The 23,550-nt window shown below is 35.5% G+C and overlaps 2 protein-coding genes across 4 annotated transcripts; one reads left to right on the forward strand and one right to left on the reverse strand.

Annotated features, from left to right (window-relative positions):
- Positions 1-808: 808 nt before the first annotated feature.
- Positions 809-6,169, reverse strand: LOC117916454 (midasin-like). Its single transcript, XM_034832506.1, has 3 exons — positions 5,941-6,169; positions 3,418-4,965; positions 809-1,110 (listed from the first exon to the last, which is right to left on the reverse strand). Exons 2-3 carry the CDS (start codon positions 4,877-4,879, stop codon positions 1,088-1,090), a joined length of 1,485 nt encoding a protein of 494 aa, XP_034688397.1. The 5' UTR covers positions 4,880-4,965; positions 5,941-6,169; the 3' UTR covers positions 809-1,087.
- Positions 6,170-6,757: 588 nt separating this feature from the next.
- On the forward strand, positions 6,758-22,687 carry LOC117915637. 3 transcript variants are annotated; one of them, XM_034831252.1, is made up of 4 exons: positions 6,758-6,951; positions 8,396-8,941; positions 9,049-9,266; positions 15,060-16,019. In XM_034831252.1, exons 2-4 carry the CDS (start codon positions 8,875-8,877, stop codon positions 15,075-15,077), a joined length of 303 nt encoding a protein of 100 aa, XP_034687143.1. In that variant the 5' UTR covers positions 6,758-6,951; positions 8,396-8,874; the 3' UTR covers positions 15,078-16,019. The 3 variants fall into 3 exon arrangements, 2 of the variants coding, with proteins under 2 accessions (XP_034687143.1, XP_034687142.1); XM_034831251.1 differs by lacking the exon at positions 15,060-16,019 and adding an exon at positions 16,663-17,385 and having other exon boundaries at positions 6,759-6,951; XR_004651426.1 differs by lacking the exon at positions 15,060-16,019 and adding an exon at positions 22,162-22,687 and having other exon boundaries at positions 6,760-6,951; positions 8,396-9,266.
- Positions 22,688-23,550: the final 863 nt, after the last annotated feature.

The raw sequence follows: 23,550 nt of genomic DNA on the forward strand, positions 1-23,550 counted from the left end.
CAAATTATTAGCATTAACCAAAAATTAGAATGTCAATATCATAGATATAAGATTTTAAAATTTATTCCAAAAAGTAATTTGGGTTGAGAGACCAATGAACCAAGCTTACTTTGAATTTATTAATGATTAGTGAGAATTGAAATTTGAAAATGTTATTTAAAAAAGATGACATATTTGATGAAAAGGGATAAGATAATAGTCATATTAAAAAAAAAATTCAATATTTCTAAAATTACATATATCTATATATATATATATATATAACCTCACTTTGGTATTTTTACCCTTCATCTACATTTGGTAGTAGAAAGTATTAAGAAAAGAAAAAATATTAAGAAAAATAATTTATGTAAATACAACATCGTTGTATCGGGATTATAGAACCCAACAGACACCCTTATGAGACAAAACAAACTTGGGATTATAGAACCCAACAGACACCCTTATGAGACAAAACAAACTTTTTAACTGTTATGCACCTAATGGACCTTTATATAAATTTCATAAAAGTTATTTGCAATTTTAATCTTCTTTAAAGCCAAGACAACAAAAATTGGCACACAATAATAATAATAACAAAAAATAATAATGAAAGGAACTGAATTTTGAAATGGGTATATACTATACAGCGATAAATAAGGGTAGCAGGCTAGCAGGCTAGCAGCCAAAAGACAAAGGATTGGGCAATCATAATAAGTTTAATAACAGAGTGGGCTATTGAAGCCCTCCCTCCAAAATATCTGAAGCTGGTCTCCCAGTGGCAGCGAGTGGCTGAATTTGCAGGAATATGTAGGGGGAAAACTCATGATGATGCAAAAATGGAGTAGATAAATATAATAAACTAGCAGGATTCATAATTCATACATCTAATGCTTAGGTAGTTGTACTTTGCACAGAAGCTGAAATGGAGAGTTGGTAATCTATAAACAGGCAGTTAACTTAACAAAAGAAAGGCAGAAACAGAGGTGATGATGGTACAAAGATTCATCAAAGTTGGAATGAGGTCAAGCATCTTCTAACTAAATCGGCTACTCCTGATGAAACCCAGCTTATACCCCCCATTCATGTTGCTGCAAACCGGCTTCATTTATGAAGGAGCTCCACCATCATCTGAAATACCAGAGCAAGGAACAAGTATCAGCATCATATTCATTGAGTTCCAAGTTAAAGCAAGCAAACCCACAATTTCCTGCAACCGATACTAAGTGTACACCAAGTTTACAGTGTGGAAATGGTGAATTTTGGCAGGGGGAGGAAGGGAGGGAGGAAGGGGGTGTGAAGCAAGCAAGAGAGAAAAGAGGCTTTCTTCACAACCTCTTTCATCTTGATAAACATCACAAGTTTAGCAGAAGGGGTCACCTCAAAGAATATACCGCTTAAATCTCAAGACTCAGGACAGCTATCAGTTACAACAGGGACCATAATCAAGAAAGACAATCCAATTGATCACATTGTGTTTCAATAGCTTTGACATGTTTTTTTCCTATTAATGTATTTATATTGTTTACGTTAAGAGTAAGCAAGCAAAAATTTTTGGATGTTGAGCACATGGTCAATCCAAAGTTTTTTTTTGATAGATACATGGTCAATCCAAAGTTAGAACTAGGGAAGATGTTTTCGAATCAAAAGGTATGATGATAAGTAGAATTCAGACAGTATATCCATTCTACTAAAGGTCACTTAAAAGATAAACCAGGGGAACTCCATCACAGAACTGTACACAAGAGTTTCATGAGAACATAGATTGGCAAGACTTTAGTCATCCTGGAGGCGCCTAAACCTGACCAATTTTAATTATTGAAAATCTATCATCCATGAGAAGGTGCAATGCAGATTGGAGAGAACACTGCATAGAGAGCAAATCTAGATGCATAAATATAGAGGTGCTTCAAAAGTGTAGTGTGATCAATAAAAACTGTCAAATTAAAGAGAACACTTCACAAGACAGCAAGAAAACCATACATGCTTTGTGGTGTGAAACGTTGGGCAGTTAAGAAAGTTATCCATAAAAATGGGGAAGGTGAGATGAATGAGGTGTAAAGAGAGGACAAGATGATCTCCTGATGTGCAATGAAGTAAAACGATTGCAGAAGGGGAACAGATTTGATTCAAGTTCTAGACTGTTAGTGCCGAGGCAGAATAAAACAGTGTGATTTAAGCTGAGCAGAAGACATGGGGGAGCATATGATTTAATAAGAGATACAGCTGTGGGAGAGCAAAATAGCAAAATAGAGTTCATATGACTGAACCCAAGCATCTGGGATACAGCTTTATTGAGTTGGATCTAAGTGTACATCTCCCTAAAAGTGAGACTACTATGAATGATATTTGAATGGTGATAGTAGTAGCACAAAGAATATATGAAACTCAATTCTGATGCTGCAATGAGCAAGGGAATTGGTCAAAACAGCAGTCTTATATTGATGAACATAAAATTCTCTCAGGTCACCAGCTATTGACCCAATACAAAATTTTGGTTCCTCAGACTCCAAAAAGAGCCTGCACAGACATTCCTCACAACTCCGATCAAGGTTCAGAATACAAAGCATTTTGTCATGGGAAAATGTTGAATAAGATCAATAAAAGCACCAAATAGATAATACACATGAACCACCAAATGGAAGTGACCAACAACAACATGAAATTGTAAAATCCATGTTTAGACACTTTCCTTTTTCCACTAGAAACAGATAAAAACAACTGGACAATATAGTTTCCACAATGGGCTCTCTTTTGTACATCGTATGACCTAACTGGGTAAAGTCATCTCCTAATCTCAACTGAAATTTCTGATTCCAAAGTGATTTTACAATTGTGAAAAGAAAACACATCCTGACAACATAAACCAATCAGATGTTAAATTTTTGGATGGAAGATAACTGAAGTAAAATAGAAAAACCAACATACATGCCCACATACAAGTGCAAAAGGACAAAGTTGTGAAGGAAAAACATTCTAACAGGTCATGACCATGCCTGGTAACATTACTGCACAAGTTAGCCCACACAATTACAGAACTTGACAGCTTAATGTTCAAGCATATAGCTAGAAAGAAAATATATGCAAAGACAGTTTGCCACTCTAAAAACATTAATTTCAGGAAATCATGTGCCAACATAAACCATGACAATCATGATAATGAATTCTTTCTGGAACTTTAAAAAAAAACCTTCAAGGTTTTGGACAATTAAAATTTCCATAAATCGAAATACATGACAAACATTGAGGAAAGGTCATTTACAGGAAAACAACACAAAGGCAGTGTACTAAAAAAACACAGAGATAGAAAGAGACCCCAGAAAACAAAACAAAGTGCAAAATGAGCCATTAGTACACCCAATCCCAACATGCAATTGAGCAAGAGATATAATTGCGCACATATATAATTCTTCAGGGGAAAATGGAAAAAACACTCACTTTCTTTGAATTTTGGATCATTCTCTGTTGGTTGGGGTTTCGGAATCTCGGCATCATCATTGCTTTCATCCTTGGGCATATCTCCAGCAGAGCCACTTACCTCCTTGCTCTGGCTCACCTGCAGATCCACAGCTACATCACAAGTCCCCTGGATATCATCTGCACTTTTCTCAGTATTAACACCCCCTGGTCCTTCCACATTGGTTTCTCCACGTATCACTTTCTCCTCCACTTCTTCAGGATGAACAGAAACTTCCACATCCATGGCCAGGTCCACCATATTATCTTTTACATCCTGTGTATCTGAGCACTCCTTATTCATTGCATCTTTGAACCCCATTTTCTTCTCAGTCTCTGTCTGCTTTTCTGCATCATCACCTGCCTCTCCACTGATCTTACCATCATCCAAGCAGCTTTTTCCCTTCTCGCTATTGAAATTTGGTTTCGTAGCTTGGGCTGAAATTTCACCATGTTTTCCACTAGCATTTTTCACAGGAGAGTCAGCCTTGTCATTCTCCAGGTAATTAACCTCCGCAGATTTTTCAGTAATGATCTCACTATGCAGTGTATCTGTCTTGACTTCATCATGCTCAACATCAACCTCAACACTTTCAGTTAGGTTTGCCTCCTCTTTGGTCTCTTCCTTTCTGTTTAATAGTGACATGTTCATTTTTGTAGCTCTTACTGTTCTCTTTTTCTTTGACTTCACGGGACTTTTCATTGGTTTGGCATTTCCTACCTTAACTTTCACCTTTTTCCCACTCATAGCCTTTTTTGAGGATTCTTTATTTTTCTCTGCACTGTCCTTAACACCATCCCAAGCCTTGACTTTCTTCTCAGACTTGGGCTCAACTATGAGGTTGAAACCATCACCAGGAAAGACTTCAAGCTCAAACCTCTCCTGCCTCAAATCTAGATCTTCTTTCTCACCATCTTCATAGTGAATTGTATGGCATCTTTTGTCATGGTCAAATGCCTTAACACGACCAACAAACCATCTCCTTGATCCTGACCAATAAATCTTGACTCTCTTCCCAACTATCCTTTCACTATCATTCTCAGCCAACTCCACCTTCCGGAAAGTAGGAACATCTTTCCTTGGCCGCAGCCTAGATGAACTTCTCTCTGTAGATGACAAAAAGGCCTGTACGATTTCCCCATCAGCACCCCTCTTTCGCTTCATTGGAGTCTTAAAATTCTCCTCAGATGGAATCTTGCCACCACCCTTTAAAACTTCATCCCCACCTCCCAACTTACCTTTTTTTGATGCAGATCTCTCTCCCTTGGACTTGCCACCACCAACTGCAACCTTCCTATCTAGTTCAACTTTTGTATCCAATTCCTTTACATCATCACTTATGGTTACATCGTTTTTTGTTTTACCACCAATGCCCCTTCGAGTTGCAGATCTTGCTCTCTTATTACTATGCTTCCCAACCAAGAGCTTAGGTTCCATTCTCATGGCCTAGAGTACTCAAACTACAAACCCTAGAGTTAAAATTATCTTCAAGACATCCCAAACATTAAATGCCTAATGAGATGTGAATCCTGCAAAAAGACCAACAAGTACTTGAAAGTTAATGCTGCAAAGCAAAGAAACATATCAATAATACATATAAAAAGACCATTAAGGGGAAAAAAAAGTTATCAAATTCAAGTAAATCCTAGAATTCTAAAAACCCTAATCCATGGTGTTTGAAACTTCCAAACAACCATCCAGATGGAAAATGTAAAAGCCAAACCAGTAAACCACAGACCATATGTCGTCCTAGAGTTATCAGAACTCTGATTGAAAGTTTGAAATCTTCCAAACTCCACAAATCTCATAACCCTTCTAACTCTCCAGACCCTAAAAGACCCACAAAACACAAAATTGATAGAAAGTTCAGAATCTCAAACAACACTCATCAATCTTTCCGAATTCAAAACCCTTGCAGAGCATGGTAGAAAATAATTGGCCTAGGGTTTTGAAAATATCAGAAAGTGAAGAAATTCCCAATTTTTTCAACCCAAAGAAAACCCTAAAACGCTCGTAGTCAATTTAACCTAACAGACTATCATTTTAGCAAGGGGGGAGAAAACCCAATTCACATATGAAACCCTAATTGATCGAAGGGTACTAAACCACCTACAAGCTAATTAACCAGTTGAACTGATCCAAACAGGGTTCTGAAATGGGAAGAGTAACCCTAGATATGAAGTATTGCATTCGAGAAATCCTAGCTTTACACCGAAAAAAAAAACCTCTTCCCCGGAAGAGAAAAATAAACACCGAGAAGAACTCCAAACCGAGAAGAAAACTCAAAAGAATTTTTTCCGGGTAGCAAACCCAGAAGAACTCGTAAGGGCAAAAAAGACCCCGACGATTTTTTAAGAGAAAAGCAAAACCCAGAAGAATTCTTAAAAGAAACTAAGAACCCAGAAGAATTCTTAAGAGAAAAAGAAAAAAAACCCAGAAAAACCCTACGCATCTGAAGCTTAAAAGGTAGGATAGAGCAAAGAAGAAGACAACCCACAACTTACATGCACAAGAGCCAAGCTTCCCAGCTGCCACAACTTGAAGCCTAAGAAAGAAAGGAGAGAAAGAGATAAGGGAGCGTTATGGACTTATAGTAATACATAAGTAACTCTGGGTTGTGCGAGTCGAGACTTGAGATTGTGCTTAGGTCTCTGCTTTAATGTGAGCAGAGGTTTGCATTGAGAGCACAGAGAACACGCCATGTCAGCTTGAAAAAGAGCGGGAATTGTTCGTGAGATGTGACACGTGAACTTCATTTGCTTTGGTTTTTGGCTTAGTGGCAGTAGAGTTCTGAGCTATTTCTTTGGTGCCCAATATTTTCCACTGTACAGACTTTCTTTTGAAAAACTTCCCCTTTTTTTTTTTTTTAATTCATCAGTCAACTTTTTTCTCTCCCCAAATCCCCCTTTTTTTCCATGTATACTTGATTGCTTATATTTGGATTGTGTTGTCTCTGAGTGGGCTTGCACTATGAAATGAAAACAAAGATTTTCAATGAGTTATAAACCCACAAGAAATACTTCTTTTTCTAGCAGTCTATTGTCTTTATTAGGTCTGTACTTTTATCTTTGCACAAGGATTTTTTCTTTGAAAAATAACATGACCTATGTGTGAGGTAGGTTGACTGAATTTTCAGTTAGATTTTCTTCTAAATAATTTTCCAATAAATTCAATTATATAAATGACCAATAGCTCTCCTGTAAAGTACATAATATGGTGAATGAATTTAAAAAAAATTAAAAAAATTATTCCACTAAAATATTTAATAAAAATGAGCGATTTTTATATGGTGTGTGGGTTTGAAAACGTCATCCCACCAAAGTGATGGTGTGTGTGAAAGTGTAGAAAAATTTAGAGTTGACTGTCTTGAGGAGGATGTGTACGTAGGCAACAAATCAACATCTCACAAACAGTTCCCGCTCTTCTTCAGTATGTCATGGCTGTGCTCTCTATGCAATGCAAATCTCTGCCCACATTAAAGCCCAGACCCAAGCACAATCTCAATTGCCACAAAGGTATTCACTACTATTTTCTGTGTTCCTTCAAGGCTACAACCCTTAGGTGTTGGAACTTGCTTTTTAGCATGTCTAAATCGTGGGTTATCCCTTTTATTTTTATTTTTTATTTTTTATTTTTTTATTTTTTTCTATCTTGCTATATCATGGCCTGTTAGCTTCAATTGCTCAAGCGTTTTTCTGGGTTTTGTATGTCCTCTTCAGGGTCAGAGTTTTTTTTTTTTTTTTTTTTTTTTTTTTTTTTTTGTGGAAAACTAGGGTGTTTGGAAGCCAGGGCCTCAGATTTATTGGTTTTGGTTTCTGAGTATTTCTTGATTCTTTTCATTTCAATATCATTTGGGTTTCATGTTAGATAACTAAAATGGGCTATTGAATTGCTTATAAATTTAATAATCTTCGGGTGTGATCAATTAGATGTCTTGTGTATGAATTGGGTCTTTTCTCTGTTAAATCATGATCTATTTGGTTAAATTGTTTATTTTTTTCTTTTTTCGGGATTATCTATTGGATGGAAAGAATTGATGATTTTCCTTTGCTTCCAAAAATTTTCAAAACCCTTGGTTCAATGGTTTTCTGTATCATGGGTTATTAATCTTTTCAATTCACAACTCAGACTGGATAAGATACAATGGATTAATAAGGTTGCGGACAGTTTGAGAGTTTTCATTTTTGGGATTTTGTATAGGTGAGAAGAATTCTCTTATTAAGATTCCCCCTCAGTTTTTATTTTCCTCTTCCATGGAAGAGGTTTTCTTGAAAATCTAGGCTTTTCTCAAATGCAAGGGTTTCAGGTTTGTGGTTTTGGTATTTGGGTGTTTTACTTGCATGCTATGAATTATTTTTTTGGTGCTTCATATCTAGCGTTGTGTTCCCTCCTCCATAACACTGTTCAGATTGGGTCAACTGACTAATTGGGTTGCAGGTGGTTTAGTAGCCTATGATGAATAGGGTTTTTTTCCCTTCTAAATGGTAGTCTGTTAAGAGAATCTTTTAGGTTGAAAAAAATGGGAATTCCCATCACTTTCTGAGGTTTTCAAAACCCTGGGTCACTGTTATCATGCTCTGTTAAGATTTTGAATCCATTAAGATTGATGTGTGTTGTTTGAGATTCTTAACTTTTTATCAACTAGGGTTTTTGGGTTTGTTAGTGTCTTCAGTTAGAAGGGCTATGAGGTTTGTGGAGTTTTGAAGTTTTCAAATGTTCAATCAGAGTTTTGATAACTTCAGGGATGGCATGTGTTCTGTGGTTTGCTGGTTGGGATTTTGCATTTTCCATCTGGGTTGTTGTATGGAAATTTCAAACATCGTAGATTCAGGTCTTTAGAGTTTCTACGATTTACTTGAGTTTGATGACGGATTTCTTTAAATGGTCTTTTATATGTATTATTGCTCTGTTTCTTTTATTTGTAATATTAGCTTTTGTGCACTTGCTCGTCTTTTTCAGGATTCAGATCTCATGGCGTATTTACTCTTTAGGACGTCTTGAAGATAACTGTAACACTAGGGTTTGTAGTTTGAGGACTCTAGGTTCTGAGAACAGAACCTAAGGTCTTGATTGAGAAGCAGATTAATAAGAAAGCAAGATCGGCCACAAGGAGGGGTATTCAAAAAAAAAATGTTGCTGTAAGGATGATGAAAAGGAATTGGCTGCAAAGGATGAAGATGGTGGGAAGATTGTTGGTGGTGGTAGTAAGTCCAAGGGAGAGAAATCTGCAGCAAAAAAGAGTAAGTTGGAAAGTGGGGATGAAGTTATAAAGGGTGATAATGCTCCATCCAGGGAGAAGTCTAAGATTCCAATGAAGCGAAAGAGGGGTGCTGATGGGGGAATGGGACAGGGTTTCTTGTCAGGGACAGAGAGAAGTTCACTGAGGCTGCAGCCAAGGAAGGATGTTCCTATGTTCCAGAAGGTAGATTTGGCTGAGAATGATATTAAAAGGATTGTTGGTGAGAAAGTCAATTGTCAGGTTCAAGAAGATGGTTTGTTGGCCAGGTTAGTCATTTGATAATAGCAAAAGGTGTCATAAGATTCAGTTTCGAGATGATGAGAAAGAAGATTTGTATTGGGGCAATAGAGGTTTGACCTTTAATTGATTCCAGGTGATTGTTTCACTCTGAGAACTAAACCCAAGTATAAGAAAAAAGCCAAGGATCAGGATGGTGGTAAGTTTAGTGCAGAAACATTGAAATCAGAAGACTCTGTTGAGGAGGGTGATGCAGAACAGTTGAAAAAGGTCTTCGGAGACGAAATAAGAAATGCTCAGAGGGATGAAAAGTTGTATTCTGAACAGAGGAGGAAAGCTAACGATGTTAAGAAGGTAGAAGACCGAGTTTAACATTATGTACACTCTTTTATCTTGACCTGAGACTCTGTTGGAATGGTTTGTCTGTCTTTTCTCGCTGTTGATAAAATGTTTATATCAATGTCTATGTTTAATCTTTTTCTCTGATTAAAACATGTTTATAATCATCTTAATGTCTACTAACATGAAGTGACCAATCAAAGTTTGGAATTGAAACTGTGAGAGGCTGCTTAGCCTAGGAGTTTCCACCTAAGGCCAAATAATTGGACCTTAAAAATCTGCTTGATTGCTTGGTTTGCACAATCTTAATCAAGAAAATCAAGGCAGTGCATAAAATAAGATTGCAGTTATGAACATGGAAATTCGCCTAAGAATCCTGAAAACTATATGCCAATAGATAGAACTAGAGATGAATATATTGCCAACTTTTCTTTCTTAAAACCAAATTGAATAAATGAGGATTTAGAGTATCAAGTTCACTACTATAACCAAAATTATATGAAAGCATACCTCTAAACATTTGAGATTGTGAGAAGTAAGCTGAATGGGCTTCTTGAAGTTGTATCTGTTAGCCACAAGAACACCAAATATCTCCTCTCTTCTTGTAGAGATCTAACATCAGAACTTTGTGAAAGATTCATTTTATTTATACATGAAGAGTAAAGGTATATGCCTCTTTATTGAGTGAACAACCTTGCTTAGTGGGTTCATAATAAACAATTATTAGCTCTTAAATTTGGTATAACTATACTAGTATACACTTATTTTTCTGGATTTGGCAAAAGTAACAAAACTGAATTGATGCATATAAGGATATTGAGAAACTACTTACATTAATATGAACATTCTTACTGAAATATTTTATCTAAAAGTTAAATTCCCAAAATAAAACATTAGTTAGTTGAGTACTCTTTTAATTTTCAAGAGAAAATTTTACATTTGATATGTACATCAATACAAAATATTGGCCAGTGACATGTCTCTTAGTAGACGCATATAAAGTATTAGCATTTTTTTCATGTACTTATTCTTCTCTCAGTCTTTTATTCTTGATGATTTGAACTATGATTCTATTGTCAAAAAAATTTATTTGTTGTTCTACAGTTTACAATCGATTGAAGACTTTATGCCTAGAATAAAGTTACTTGTGTAAGAAATATATGGCATTAGGCAAAGTCCAGGAACATAAACATACAGGAGCAGAAAAAAATGAAAAATTATTAAATATAAAACTTTAAAATTAAATAGTGATTTCTAGGGTGCTCATGCACCCAAATCAGGGCCTAATCCCCTACTTAGTTCTAATGTTAAATTCACTTACAGTGCTAAATTAACAAATAGATAGAAACTATTGAATAGTCCCTGGTAAATACATTGTAACTTGTTGGGGAAGTACACTGTTTAGCTACCATAGTCATTCCTGAACAGAACCAATTGATTGGAGTGGCTAACTCACCAGTTATCCTTAAATAACTACTAAGATGGAACAACAATGTATATGAAGCCAAGGCTCTTCCCCACCAGTGAATAACATGTAAACCTGCCTCACATGTGATTCATGTGCAGCCCCATCCCCACACAAACTGCAAACCCCGTCCACCCAACCCACACCCCCCCTCCCCTTTAAACCCTCAAAACTCAAAATGCCATGTGAATAGGCATATAACCAAATTCTGAATAAACACAATGAGGAAAAAGAAGTGTTCGTCTCATTCCCTTAATCAAATCAATAAACCAAAAAAGAAAACTACAAAAAACATTTTATTTGATCAATATGAGGAATAAAAAGTTCTTTTTTACCTTTTATTATTTGATTCTTGCAAAAGAAAAGACGAAACAAAATGAAGGATTATGGAAAATCTCAAACAATTGATAAGGAGGTAACACTTATTTCAATCGATAGAAATGTGAAAGGTGAAAAAGATTATCTTGATCTTGACTTTGAAAAGATACTAAAAATGTGATCCCTACAAAAGAAAAAAGAAAAAGAGAATTAGGGAACACCAAACAATTGATAAGGATGTATAACAAAATCTGAGAGATCTTTACTGTTATTAAATCTTTGAGCTTTCTAAATATATGAGGTCATTAAGAGCAAAAAAGAATTTTCAATTTGGAAATAAAGATAACATAAAAATTTATTTTCTAATGCTACTCATTTTAAAATAAAAAGTTCAATGTTGCAATTGACTTCTAAACTAACTCCAACGAAGTAAAATGTTTAAAGAGTTACAACTAGTAAATGTATTAAGAAAGAATACACTAAATTTTTTAAAATTCAAAGAAAATGAATCAATATTTAAATCCCTAATCAAATGCTGCAAAACTTGGTATTGTTGGTACTCTAATCCTGAGGAATAAGGAAGGTGAACTCTTCTTTGGTCATGTCAAGCCTCAAGCTCATGAAAGTACCTATAAAGACATAATAGAGGAGCTTCTGTGTACACACAAGAGGCCCAAGTTAAAAAGAAGAAAAGAACTAGGTCAGTGGTGGCTAGGGTTTTATGTATACCTTATTTACCAGGTTAGAGAGGTTTTTACAATCTTGTTTGGGTACCTACAAAACTCATCCCGAAGTGGGTCTAGTAGGTCTACACTGATGCCAAAGAAAAAGGTAGAGAGGTAGGTTAAGTAGTGGCTAGTGTGTGTGTGTGTGAGTGTGTTTCATTTTCTTTTATTTGTTTATTTATTGCTTAGCTTATTAACAAGTTAAGAGGGTCTTAGTACCCTTTGCCCTTACATAAAATGGACACCAACTCAAAAAGAAAAAAAAAAAAAGAAAAAAAGAAAAAAAGCATATTGAATGGCAATTATGGTTTTTGTGTATATCGTATTTTGGCAAGTTAAACGGCTCTTATAAAATTATATTTTTATTGGGTACTTGCAAAAGACATATAAGAGGAGCTTCAATTGTATGCTTAAATACCAAAGTCAAAAAAACGAAAAAGGGTAGGTTAAACAGGGACTAGATTTTTACCTTATTTTGACAAGTTAAAGGGGTTTTTATAATCTTAATCCCTACCAACCCAACCCATACCCCTTCCCCTTGCCCCAAAATCAAGTCATGCTCCTTCTTGAACTCAAGGTGCCTACAAAAAGCATTCTGAAAGTTCTAGTTTCAACACCCATGTCTAAAATAACAAAGGGAAGGTGATGATTAGGTTTTTTACTCATACTTACTTTTGCAAGTTAGAGATTTTTGTTTACCTCATAGCGAATTCCTTGGTGCACAATTCTTTAAACTCATCATGGCCATGCCGAAGATGGATATGACTCGGCTGAGTCATACTGGTCTCAATTGATACTTTCAACCATGATATCTACAAAAGTCACATGAAAAAAGCTTTAATGTGTACTCTCTAACACAAAATTCAGAAAAAGAAAGAGAGGTAAATTAAGTGGTGGCTAAGGTTTTTGTGCATATTGCTTTATCAAGTTAAAGGGGTTTTATTTGCCTATCATATAATCTCTTATTTGCCTATCAAAAAAAAAAAAAAAAAGTTAAAGGGGTTTTACGCTATTCATTCGATATTTTAAAAAGACAAACTAAAGGAGCTTAGGTGTGTGCATTCTGATGTCATAGCCAGAGAAAGGAACAAAAGTAGGTCAAGTGGCTGCTAGGGTTTTTGTGAATACCTTATTTTGATAGGTTAGAGAGGATTTTGTATCCCTGATGCCCCAATTCCGCAATTGAGTCATGTTGGGCCTTGAGCTATCACAGGTGATGATATTTTTCACTCCAACGCCCAAGTCAGGAAAAGGTAAGGAGGTGAGTGAAATGGAGGCTAGGGTTTTTGCACGTACCTTATTTTGGTTGATGGGAGAGGTTTTTAGGATTTATACCCCTTGCTACTTACCTGAAAAATCACATAAAAGGAGTTTCAATGTACATACTTTAACACCAGAATCAGGAAACTAAAAAAAAAGGAAGAGAGTTGGGTTAAATAGTAGCTAGGGTTTTTTACATAGCTTATTTTAGCAGTTATAGGAGTTTTTAATACCTCATTCCAGATACTGTGAAAAGAAACATCGGAAAACCTTTGGTGGTTACACTTCAAAGTCAAAATCGAAGAAGGCAAAACATGGTTAAATGGCAGCTAGGGTTTTCTCATATATTAACAGCTAGGGTTTTTGTCTATACATTCTTTTGCTAGGTTTGGAGCTTTTATGCCAGCTTTCTCCCTCCTTTGCCCCCTCAAACCATGGTTAATCTCTTTAAAGTAAAAGGCCAAAAATTAGACCAAGGCATGTGTCACCAAATGGCAGTGTTGGATCCCATTATTTTTTTTGATTGGAGTGTTGGATCCCATTATCACAAGCGTTGTTTGTAGCTTTCAACTCTTGTAACTTCAACTTCTTGGCTTGGATTCAAGCCCCTGGAGCTTTTAGTGTGCTCTTTCCTGCCACATGTCTGTTCAAGACTTGGGTTTCCTCTGTAATATAAAATTAGAATAGTCATAAATCTTAAGTTGACAGACCAAGTTAGTATTTTAACAAGAAACTTTAGTAAAACAAATTTAACAGGTTATATTGAAGTATACCAATTGTACAACTAAAACCCAAAATAAATTGAATTATGTGGGCAACAAAAAAGCCAAGAAGAATGAAAAAAATTAGAAGTTTAGCGTGGATTCCCAAACAACAAAGATAAATGTTGTCTGTGCTCTCTTTTTATTAGGCACCTGTTGATATACTATCTTTGCCTATATAGAGGAATGTCAAATGAAAACCCAAAACATGGAATGTTTTTATTCTTACTAAAAGCTAAAGTATTATGAAAGTGAAAATTCAAAATGTTTATTGAAACTAAGATATTTAAAGTGATGAGCAGATATCTTATTCATTTGTTTGGTAATGATTTCATGCTGTTTCCTAAAGCATCAAATACTTTACCTGTTTTACTACTTGCAACAGTCAAGGAAATAGCTTAGAAGGGTAACAAAATCCTTTTTGATCTGTTACTTGTCAAGTAAATAAAAAATTGAGATAGTAGCGCATGGAGTCTGTGGTCCTATTACCCACACTTATTCGCATATGTGCTTGGTTGATTCTTCATGGCCGTTTGAGTGGAGCAAGAGTTAAGATGGGGACAGACCTTGCAGTTAAAAGGAGAGAGTGAATTTTATATGGTAGTTAAGCCATTTTCAGAAGGAATCTATTTGATACTGATGCCATTTCCAACCATATATTTTTAAATTCATTCATCCATTTGGGGAATTTTTTTTTGCATTCCAAAAGTTAAATTCTTCCTTCTTGAGCTTCCTCTAAAAAGAGCCTCATCATCCTCCATACTTGGCTGTGGTTCTACCAAGTGGTGCAAATGGTGTTTGGATCCACATGTTTGTTCTTTGAGGTTCTGTAAACTTCATGTTGCTGGAATGGAGCTGCCCGTGCAACTTCAGTTTATGAGATTCATATAACAATTGCCAATGGCAGTTCCTGTCACTCACAGCACATGGCTGCAACTCACCTGATCCTACAACTATCACAAAACAAACAAAACGAAAACACAGCTACTTGAGAAGAAATTGAGACCCTAACCTTGATTGTATCTTACTTCAAACTTCAAATGAAGGAAAGGGGAAATTTTCAAAATAATATGTTAATAGTTTCAGAAACTCAATGAAGAAAAAGAAAATCGTTTTTCCTTTTCTTTCTTTCCCACATTGTTTTTTTAAGTTTTTTGTTCTTCAACCCTCATTGGCCAATTGTAACTATTCATACCTGATCAACTTTAAGCTGAGGCTGTTAATCATACTCTTGAACATTCCTGGATGTTTTCTCTCCAATCTGTTCTGATTGTTGCAGAAATATCCTATGACTTAGGTGGCCTTCAAGTTAATAAAAATTGAGAACAAGGTCGGATTACCATTTTTGCAAGCATGGATAAATAGTGAAGAGATAGAACAGACTCCAAAAGGTGAGCTTTTTTTTCCTTTTTGTTTGGATTGTGAGGATGGACTGTGGAGGTGCTTTGAAAATGGGAAATGGGTATGGAACAGATGGCAGAGAAACAAGAGCAGGACAATATGGAAGACAGAGCAGGATGAAGGGGAGAGGTACCTTTTGAGTGTAATGTGATTGCAGTGATGTATGATCACATTGAGGCAGAAATTTTCAACAGTTTAATGATCAAATCATGCTTTATGGAAGAGAACATGGGGTGGTCAAATTGAAAGGATGCCTTCTGAGTCATGTGTGATTAATGGGGAATTATGTAAGATGATTAGAAGTCCATTTCATGCTTCAAAGACAGAATACTAGGTCACAGAACATGCATGTCCATAGAAAACACTGAAGGCATCAGAAACAAAATACAGTATGTTAGAATTATCTATAACTGCATCAAAGAAGACCTAGGTGGGTATTAATAGGCAATGGGGCAACACTCATCAGTTAAATGTATCCTGCAGGTCTTCTATATCTATATAACCACTCTGGTTTTGATCAAAGAATGCAAAATCTTTGTGTTGGTATCCACTATTGCCATCTTACTAAAGTGAATTGGAACTGCAGCAAACTGTATTATCAGATTCCATCCTCATCAATATTGACATGTAGTAAACACATTTTAATTAGTAAAATCTAGAAAAACCTAACACACGTGAAATATACTGCAATGTTGAGTTGTCAAGTTCTATGACTGTGTAGGCATAGTTGTGCAGCAATGATCAAAACTTGGTGATAAAGGGTTAGAACATTTTTTTCTTGCATTAATTTGTTATTTTCTCCATGTAAAACTTTGATAATGTGAATATCTTTTCTATTAGAAGATCATCAAATTGTGATTGTTTATTATTTACTTGCAAATTTGAAATGGGAAGAAGGTTAATTACATTTTTCAATGACTCACTCTTTGTCTCTGTATTTTCCCATTTCTTGCTTTTATTTTTTGGTTTCTATATGACTTAATTGATCCCCCAGTCAGGATCTATGTAGTAGATGAAAATGGCTGGTTATTCTCCTGGCTGATCTCTTTCCATCCACATCATTACCTGTAGATCAGCAGAAAACAGCCAGAGCATCTATGGCTCATGTACTCTGATGATCAAGTTCTGAGGAGTCCTAGTTGCCCAAAAAAAAAAAAAAACACTTACGGGTTGAATCTCTTCTTTTTCTTGCATATCTTCCTCTCCCTTGTCTACCCCCTTTATGGTGTGCACTTGGGTTATTGGATGGGAATGCATCACATGGTTCACAGGGTCTCAAGTTCCATCCTAAATATTGAACTTTGGCATGAAATATCCCCGATGTGTCTCCTCTCTTAAAATATCAATTGTGAATGAGCACGCCATTAACCCCTTTATAATATTCCAAACTAGTTAGTCCAAAGTCTTTTGCTTGAGTTAGCTATATATGCACTGAATTCTTGAATCCAGCAGTCTTATCAATTCTGTGGGGCCATGGACAGGTGGACACCTCAGTTTCATAGCCTCCAGTGTGCATGACCTCTTGAACAGATCTGGTTCCATGTTTGTGGTGCGGACCCCTGAGTGTCCAGATTGTGCTCCTCTTGTCAAGTTAGGCTGTCACTAGTGGCACTAAATTATAGGTGCTGGAAATCTCCTGGCTGGTTCTCGTCTGGTTCTCCAGGCTGATCTTATTGCAGCCTCACTATCTTGCCTGCAAGAGATCAGAAAATGGCCACAGAATCACCACTCATGACTCTCTGACTTATCAAGTTAGGAAAAGTCTTAGTTGCCTACTAGTAGCAGAGAGAGACACAGCTTACTGGTTGAATAGTTTTGCTTACTGATTGAATAGTTTTTTTTTCCTTGTATACCTTTCTCTCTTTTGTTTACTTGCTTTCATGGTTCAATAATAATGATAGTAGTAGTAGAGAGAGACACAGCTTAGTGGTTGAATATATTTTTTTTTCACTCGTATACCTTTCTCTCCTTTGTCTACCTCCTTTCATGGTGTGCACTTGGATGATTACATGTCATTTTTTATATTCTGCCTTATTGGATACTAACTGATGCATTTATGTCTCCACAATCTTTTGGTTTCACTGATTAAGTTGACTTCCTGGGTTCCCGAGTGCAAAGTCAAGATTCTAAACTCTTACTTTGGATATCCTTCACACCATCTGGGGGCGGTCAACACCCCGAGGTTTGGGTCCCCATGGAGAGTCCTAAGGGCTTGGCCATGGAAGGTTCCTCGGTTATCAAATATATATATATATTCCTCACACCATCTAAAAATTTAACCTTGGATTGTATATGTTGTCAGGATACATTTTCTTTCATGATCATGCAATTTGGGGGTTAAAAATCAGCTGAGATTTGAAGGAACCATGATGTTCTGCTACCAGTTCTACTTTGCAAATTTAGGAAATAGAGTTAGGTTAGGAGATGGGGTCCATCTCCAGCTTGTGCTTTCAATATTACAATAGCTTCCTTGGTTATTTCCATGATGGATTTATACCTATAATGCCTTTACAAGAAGTATAACTAGCATCCCCGTTCTTCCACCACGTCACTCCCTAATTAACTTTCACAACTTGGTCTTCCACTTTCTTAACCTGGCTGGTTTTTCCTCCACAATTCTGAACTCTCCCTTCTTACAACCTCTTTCGATGTTTTTATTCTTTGTTCCTGAACTCTTTTTCAGTTGTTCAGCGTCACCCTCCTTAACCATCTTTCAATGCTTCTGCACTGTCTTTGTCATAATCCTGACCCTTGACTTTCTAATCAATTCTGGTTCAGTTCTCAGGGTGGAACTATTACCAGGCATGGATTTGAGCTGAAACCTGGCTTGCCTCAAAACCATCCTCTTTCTAACCAGCCCCAATCTTGTGACTGCTCTTGTCAGTTATTAAAATGATTTGAACCATCACATCTTCTTGACCCTGACCATTAGAATATGACTCTCTTTTCAACAGCCTTTTCACTAAAAATGTCAGCCAATTTCTACCTTAAGTTAGGAACCACCTTCCTTGGCCACCTCCCAAATATCCTCTTTTCTGCTACTAATTTCTCTCTCTTGGACTTACCACTATCACCATAACCTTCTACTTCATCCTTCAGAAACAGTTCCTTCACATCATTATTTGCAGCTGCATCTTGCATTTTGCTTTTACCTGCAGTACCTTTGAATGTCATAGATCTCACTTACTCTTTCCTATGTTTCTCAACCAAGACCTTAGCTTCCAGTCTCAAAACCCTGGTATGCTCAAGCATCAAACCCTTGTGTTTTGAGTTTTGTCAATAAATCCCCAGCAATAAAGACCAGATGAAATCATAATGTGGAAAAATATTAACGCAGTTAATTACCACTAATAAAAGGAACAAAGCACTACTTCATGTAAGAAAGTAAAAAATAAAAATAAAAATGAGAACTTGAGAAAACCCAGCTCTTGTAAACCAAGACCTCCAAAAATGAAGGCTTCATACCATGATCCTAGTCATCCCCTCATCAGTTAAAGGGAATTTGCTGAGTTGGCATGGCTCATTCATTGACAATTAGAGGAAAAAAACTTGGAGGGCTGCCCCCTTGTGTTTGTTTTGGATTCTTTGGAAAGAAATAAATAGGAGGGTGTTTAATGATGTGGAGCAGTCAGATCAAACAATCAAATCTGATTTTATGTGCATTTTTTTGGGACGGGTTGGGATGTATATAGAGGATCAGAACCATCCTTTGGCAATGTTTGATTTTGTACAGTAGTTGAACTTCAAGTAAGGAGAGAGTTTCTTTTTTGCTTTTTCTCTCCTTGTTTTAGGCTTTTAGCCTGGGTGAATATTGTATACATCATGCTCCTTTTAGGTGTCTTTATATATGTACTCTTTTTTGCTTATCAAAAAAAATATATATGGTATAAAGCCTTAGTTTTTGTTAAAACTTTGGTTTGAACCTCAAAGTTTGTTTATCCTCTGATTTATTGAACCCATGTGTGAGAGAAGGATGCCCTTAAAGTGAGTTGTTAAGGCTATTTTAGCCCAAGTATTAGTCAGTTTAATATATATTGTTGGCTCATTACCTAACAACTTATGATTTTTTTGGGTTAAATTGGTAGTTTGATATTGCCACTCTTTTTCTAGGTAACACAACATGCTCTCTGCAGTCTCAATGCAACACTTTCCTCCCCACAAGGCACAATATTAACTAGCGTAAAGATGCTAACTATGGCACCCTTTATCCCTCCCATTCATTTGTATTTGTTTAATCCCATGCTGTTAAAAATCGGCCTGTCTTGCATATATAAAGTCATGGCATCTTTCTTTTTCCTATATCATTGCCTAGTAGCTTCAATTCTTTAAGAAATTTACATTTATTTTTTAATCTTTAGAATCAGAGGCTTTTCTTGGAAAATCAGTGCTTCCTAACATCAAACCTTTAGCTTTCGGTAGCTTTGGTTTCTAGGTTGTTCTTGAATTCTTCCATTTCATAATTATTGGGACTTCATGCCTTTCTTTGTTTCCATCATAAACTGGTTGTAGAGCTTTGATGGGTTAATTCAGTTACATGTAAATTTACTAGTCTTTAGTGGTGATCATGTAGGGTTTCTCAATATCAGCATTTGCTTCTTTTTTTTTTTTCTCTCTATTTGTATCTAGGGTTTTTGGTCCACTAAACAGGTGAAAGATATGATAGATTAATAGGTTACATATCATTGAGTCTTTTGTTTGTATCTATTAGAGTTTTGTTGCCTTTTTTAGGTTTGTATAGTTAGAATGAATCAATGAGGTTTTTGGAGTTTGGAAGCCTTCAAGTGTTACCATTCAGCACTTTGAGGACTCTAGGGACCACATGAGTTATGTTGTCTACTGCCTGAAATGATTGAATGGGGTTGTGGGCCTTTAGGATTTTGTTCCAGATTAGAGATTTTAGTTTCAAATGTTATTGATTAGGGTTGTTACAGTTATTGGGTCTACTTGATTTTTTGTCAATTGGTTTTCTTATGGTCCTCTTACATGAAAGTGCTCTGTTTGTTCAGTTTAACTTCTGAGCACAAATTGATGTTTTGCAGGCCCTAGATCTAATTTGGTATTTATTGTTGGGAATTCTTGAGGATTTTTAAACACAAGGATTTGAAGTTACAGAGTTCTAAGGTTTTGAGAATGGAAGCTAAGTTTTTGGTTGAGAAATGTAGCAAAAGAAAGGGAGAGATGCACTCAGAAGGGGATTGGAGGTAAAAGGAAAAAACAGATATAGCTGTAAATAGCGATGAGAGGAAATTGGTTCTGTCGGATGATGTAAGTATGGGAAGATTGATGGCAGCAGTGATGGCAAGTCCAAGGGAAAGAAATCTATAGAAAAAAATGAATAATTTGTGACGTAGAGATGAGGTTATGAATTGATCTAGGAGAATCTTAGGACTCTAAAGAAGCAATAGAGGGGCCTTGAAGAGGAAATGTTACTAGACTTTCTTGCCATCTCTGGGGAGAATTCATCTAGGTTCCAACCCAGGAAGAAGGTTCCCACCTTCCGAAATGTAGAGTTGGCTGATTTTGTATTGTTGGAAGGACAGTCAAGATCGGTCAATCAGGGCAAGAAGATGGTTTGCCAAATGGGTCATATCTCTTCATAATGACAGGAGGTATGTTAACTATGTCTCTAACAAGACCTTTGCCTCCAGTCTCAAAAACCTAGTATGCTCAAGTATCAAACCCCATGTGTCCTAATTTTTCCTCAATACATCCCCAGTGGTAAAGACCAGATGAAATCTGAATCCAGCAAGACACTAGTGTATGCTTAACAGTAAATTACCACAAATTAACGGAATGAAGCACTAGTTCATGTAAAAAACCTTAATGAAACCCAACTCTAGTAAACCCCATAATTCTGAGGTCCCTAATCGATAAAAATTTAAACTTCTAAACTCCAATCTAGAACAAAATCCTCAAACCCAGAACCATGTTCAATCTTTTCAGCAAGCAGACCTAAGATTCACACATCCCTAGAATTCTCAAAACACCAATCATATTGCTTGAAGTCTTACAAACTACATGAGCTACATTGATTATATATAGCTCTCCAAACCCTATAGATACAAAATGTAGACTCAAACTAATTGCAACCTTGTTATCTATTATATTTTTCTGACCAGTGTTGTCAATTGGAAACCCTAGATATGAGTAGAGAAAAAATGAATAAAAACTCTAGATGAGAATCAAAAAGCAAAATAATTAATTAGTGAAGGTTGATGCCAAAAGCCGTAAATGTTCACATATGAGTAGTGTTGAATTCATGCATATCCCCATTAACTAATGGACATCTTTATTATTTGACTTTATATAAACATCTTTATCCTAATTCATGTAGTAGTGATAAAATTTGAGGGGGAAAAGAAAGAAAGAGTATGGACTACTAGAAGATTTAGAACCCAAGATGCAATCTTCTCTTTGTCTGCTATTATTGTGGCTATACTTAAAGGGTAACAAAATACCTAATGGTCTGTCACTTTAACAAAACATTGAGCCAACTAGGACATGGACCCGCAAGCTCATTGCCATAACTGTCAAGGCATGGTTAGAGATAGAAGATGACATGACCTTTATATGATATGAACAGATTACATGAAATCTGAGTAAAAAATAAGCCATATTTATCCATGTATGTTCATCAATTCTATACAAAGGATATCTTTGTTTCTAAGTATTTATCCATGAAATCTAAGTAATATAGCACTTTACAGCTATCATTTCTGTGGTGTCAGAATATTTTCATTTTGAAAAGTGAAATAATAAATTTTATTTTAATACATTCTTTTTAGTATTTTCCAAAAATGACCAATTCTCATAAGTTATTTTATCTAGAAGTGATGGAATTGTTTGAACTTTGAATACAACCTAAGAGTAAGGGGATATGTTGATTATTTTCTTCTTAAAAATTTTGATTGTCATTTGAGAGGCAGGATATTTTGGCACATGGCTAACCTCACTTTGATATGGATTATTTGGTGAACAAGGATTGCCAGGATTTTCAAGGATAAAAGGAGATTGAAGCCATTTGGGATACACTTCTTTCCCTACCTCTGGGTTTCCATCACTGATGCCTTCAAGGTCACACTTTTGAGTTCTTCTTGCTGCAATGAAACTTACAGTTCCAAGAAAACAATTGGGAGTGGAGACACCTCCTATGGGTTATGTGAAGTTAAAATTTTGATGAATGTTCATCAGGCAATCCGAAATAGGTAGGAATTTGGTTATATAAAGTTAAAACTTTTGGTGGATATTCATTAGGTAACCTGGGACAGCCAGGAAACTGTAGAGCCCTTGGAGATCATACCATTTGGAAAAGGTTCCAGTAGATTTCGCTATAGAACCAAAGCTTTTGTTATGAACCAAATTCTTGAGTCTCTTGAATCTTTGAATTGATCTCTGTATTCAGGACTATTCTATCATCATAGCATGGGTTGCTAACAAGGAAAGAGGTTCAAGAAAATATGATGAGTGGTTTCACCAAGTTAATCTTTTAGGAAAACAGGGAACAAAAGCAACTTTTGTAGGAGACAATTTACCTAATTTGGAGTCTGTTTGATAGTGATTCTAACAGACATTTTTAATTTTTTTTAACATTTGAAATTTTTTATCTCTTTAAGTATTAAAAAGATTAAAAACGTTTTCTAAAATCATTTTCAAACACACTCTATTTAAGAGTGATTTTTAATACTTGGTAATTCCTTATAAAAGTCGAGTGTTTGACAAAGTTTTAAAATGCTAGAGAATCATTTTTTTAAAGGTGCTTCTTTCAAAAATCATTTTTAAAAATGCTATAGACTAAAAATGTTTTAATCAAAATTAATCTTATACAAATTATAAATCATTTAAATTTAGAGTGTGTTTAGTAATGATTCTAGAAAATGTTTTTAACATTTATAACATTTAAAAGTTTTGTTCATTTAAGTATTAAAAAAGTTAAAAACATTTTTTAAAATCATTGTCAAACGGGTTTTTAGAGTGTATTTAATAGTAGTTTTATTCGAAGTATTTTTAGTGAAAGTGTTTTCTTTAAAAGTATCTTTGAGATGGTCACTTATAAATTGCTTTTTTAAAAATCATTATAAGTGATTTTTTTTTATTTTTTAAAAGTTTCAAAATTTTGTCAAATATTTTTTTTTAAAAAAATATTTTTTTTATATTTGAAGTGTTTTTTAAAACCTTTGAAAAACAAACTATTACCTTTTAGGAATCTGTCACTTATGCACCTCCATCCTTGGGTTTCTTTTTTAGTGTTTTTTTTTATTACTTTTTCTATGTTTTTTTTTTCCTAATCAACTCTTTGTATTTTTTTTTTGGAAAGACACCTTGTCCTTCATTGTGCTTACCAATTCATTTCAATTCCAATGAAATTGAGG

Source organism: Vitis riparia, chromosome 6 (genome assembly GCF_004353265.1).
Source record: "Vitis riparia cultivar Riparia Gloire de Montpellier isolate 1030 chromosome 6, EGFV_Vit.rip_1.0, whole genome shotgun sequence".
Classification (NCBI taxonomy): domain Eukaryota; kingdom Viridiplantae; phylum Streptophyta; class Magnoliopsida; order Vitales; family Vitaceae; genus Vitis; species Vitis riparia.

Coding starts and splice junctions, on each gene's coding strand:
- LOC117916454 (XM_034832506.1), bottom strand. CDS start 4,879: ATGAGAATGGAACCTAAGCTCTTGGTTGGGAAGCATAGTAATAAGAGA. Junction 1,111..3,417: donor TGATCCAAAATTCAAAGAAA/GTGAGTGTTTTT, acceptor CTGGTATTTCAG/ATGATGGTGGAGCTCCTTCA.
- LOC117915637 (XM_034831251.1), top strand. CDS start 8,875: ATGATATTAAAAGGATTGTTGGTGAGAAAGTCAATTGTCAGGTTCAAG. Junction 8,942..9,048: donor GAAGATGGTTTGTTGGCCAG/GTTAGTCATTTG, acceptor AATTGATTCCAG/GTGATTGTTTCACTCTGAGA. Junction 9,267..16,662: donor AAGCTAACGATGTTAAGAAG/GTAGAAGACCGA, acceptor GGCCATGGACAG/GTGGACACCTCAGTTTCATA.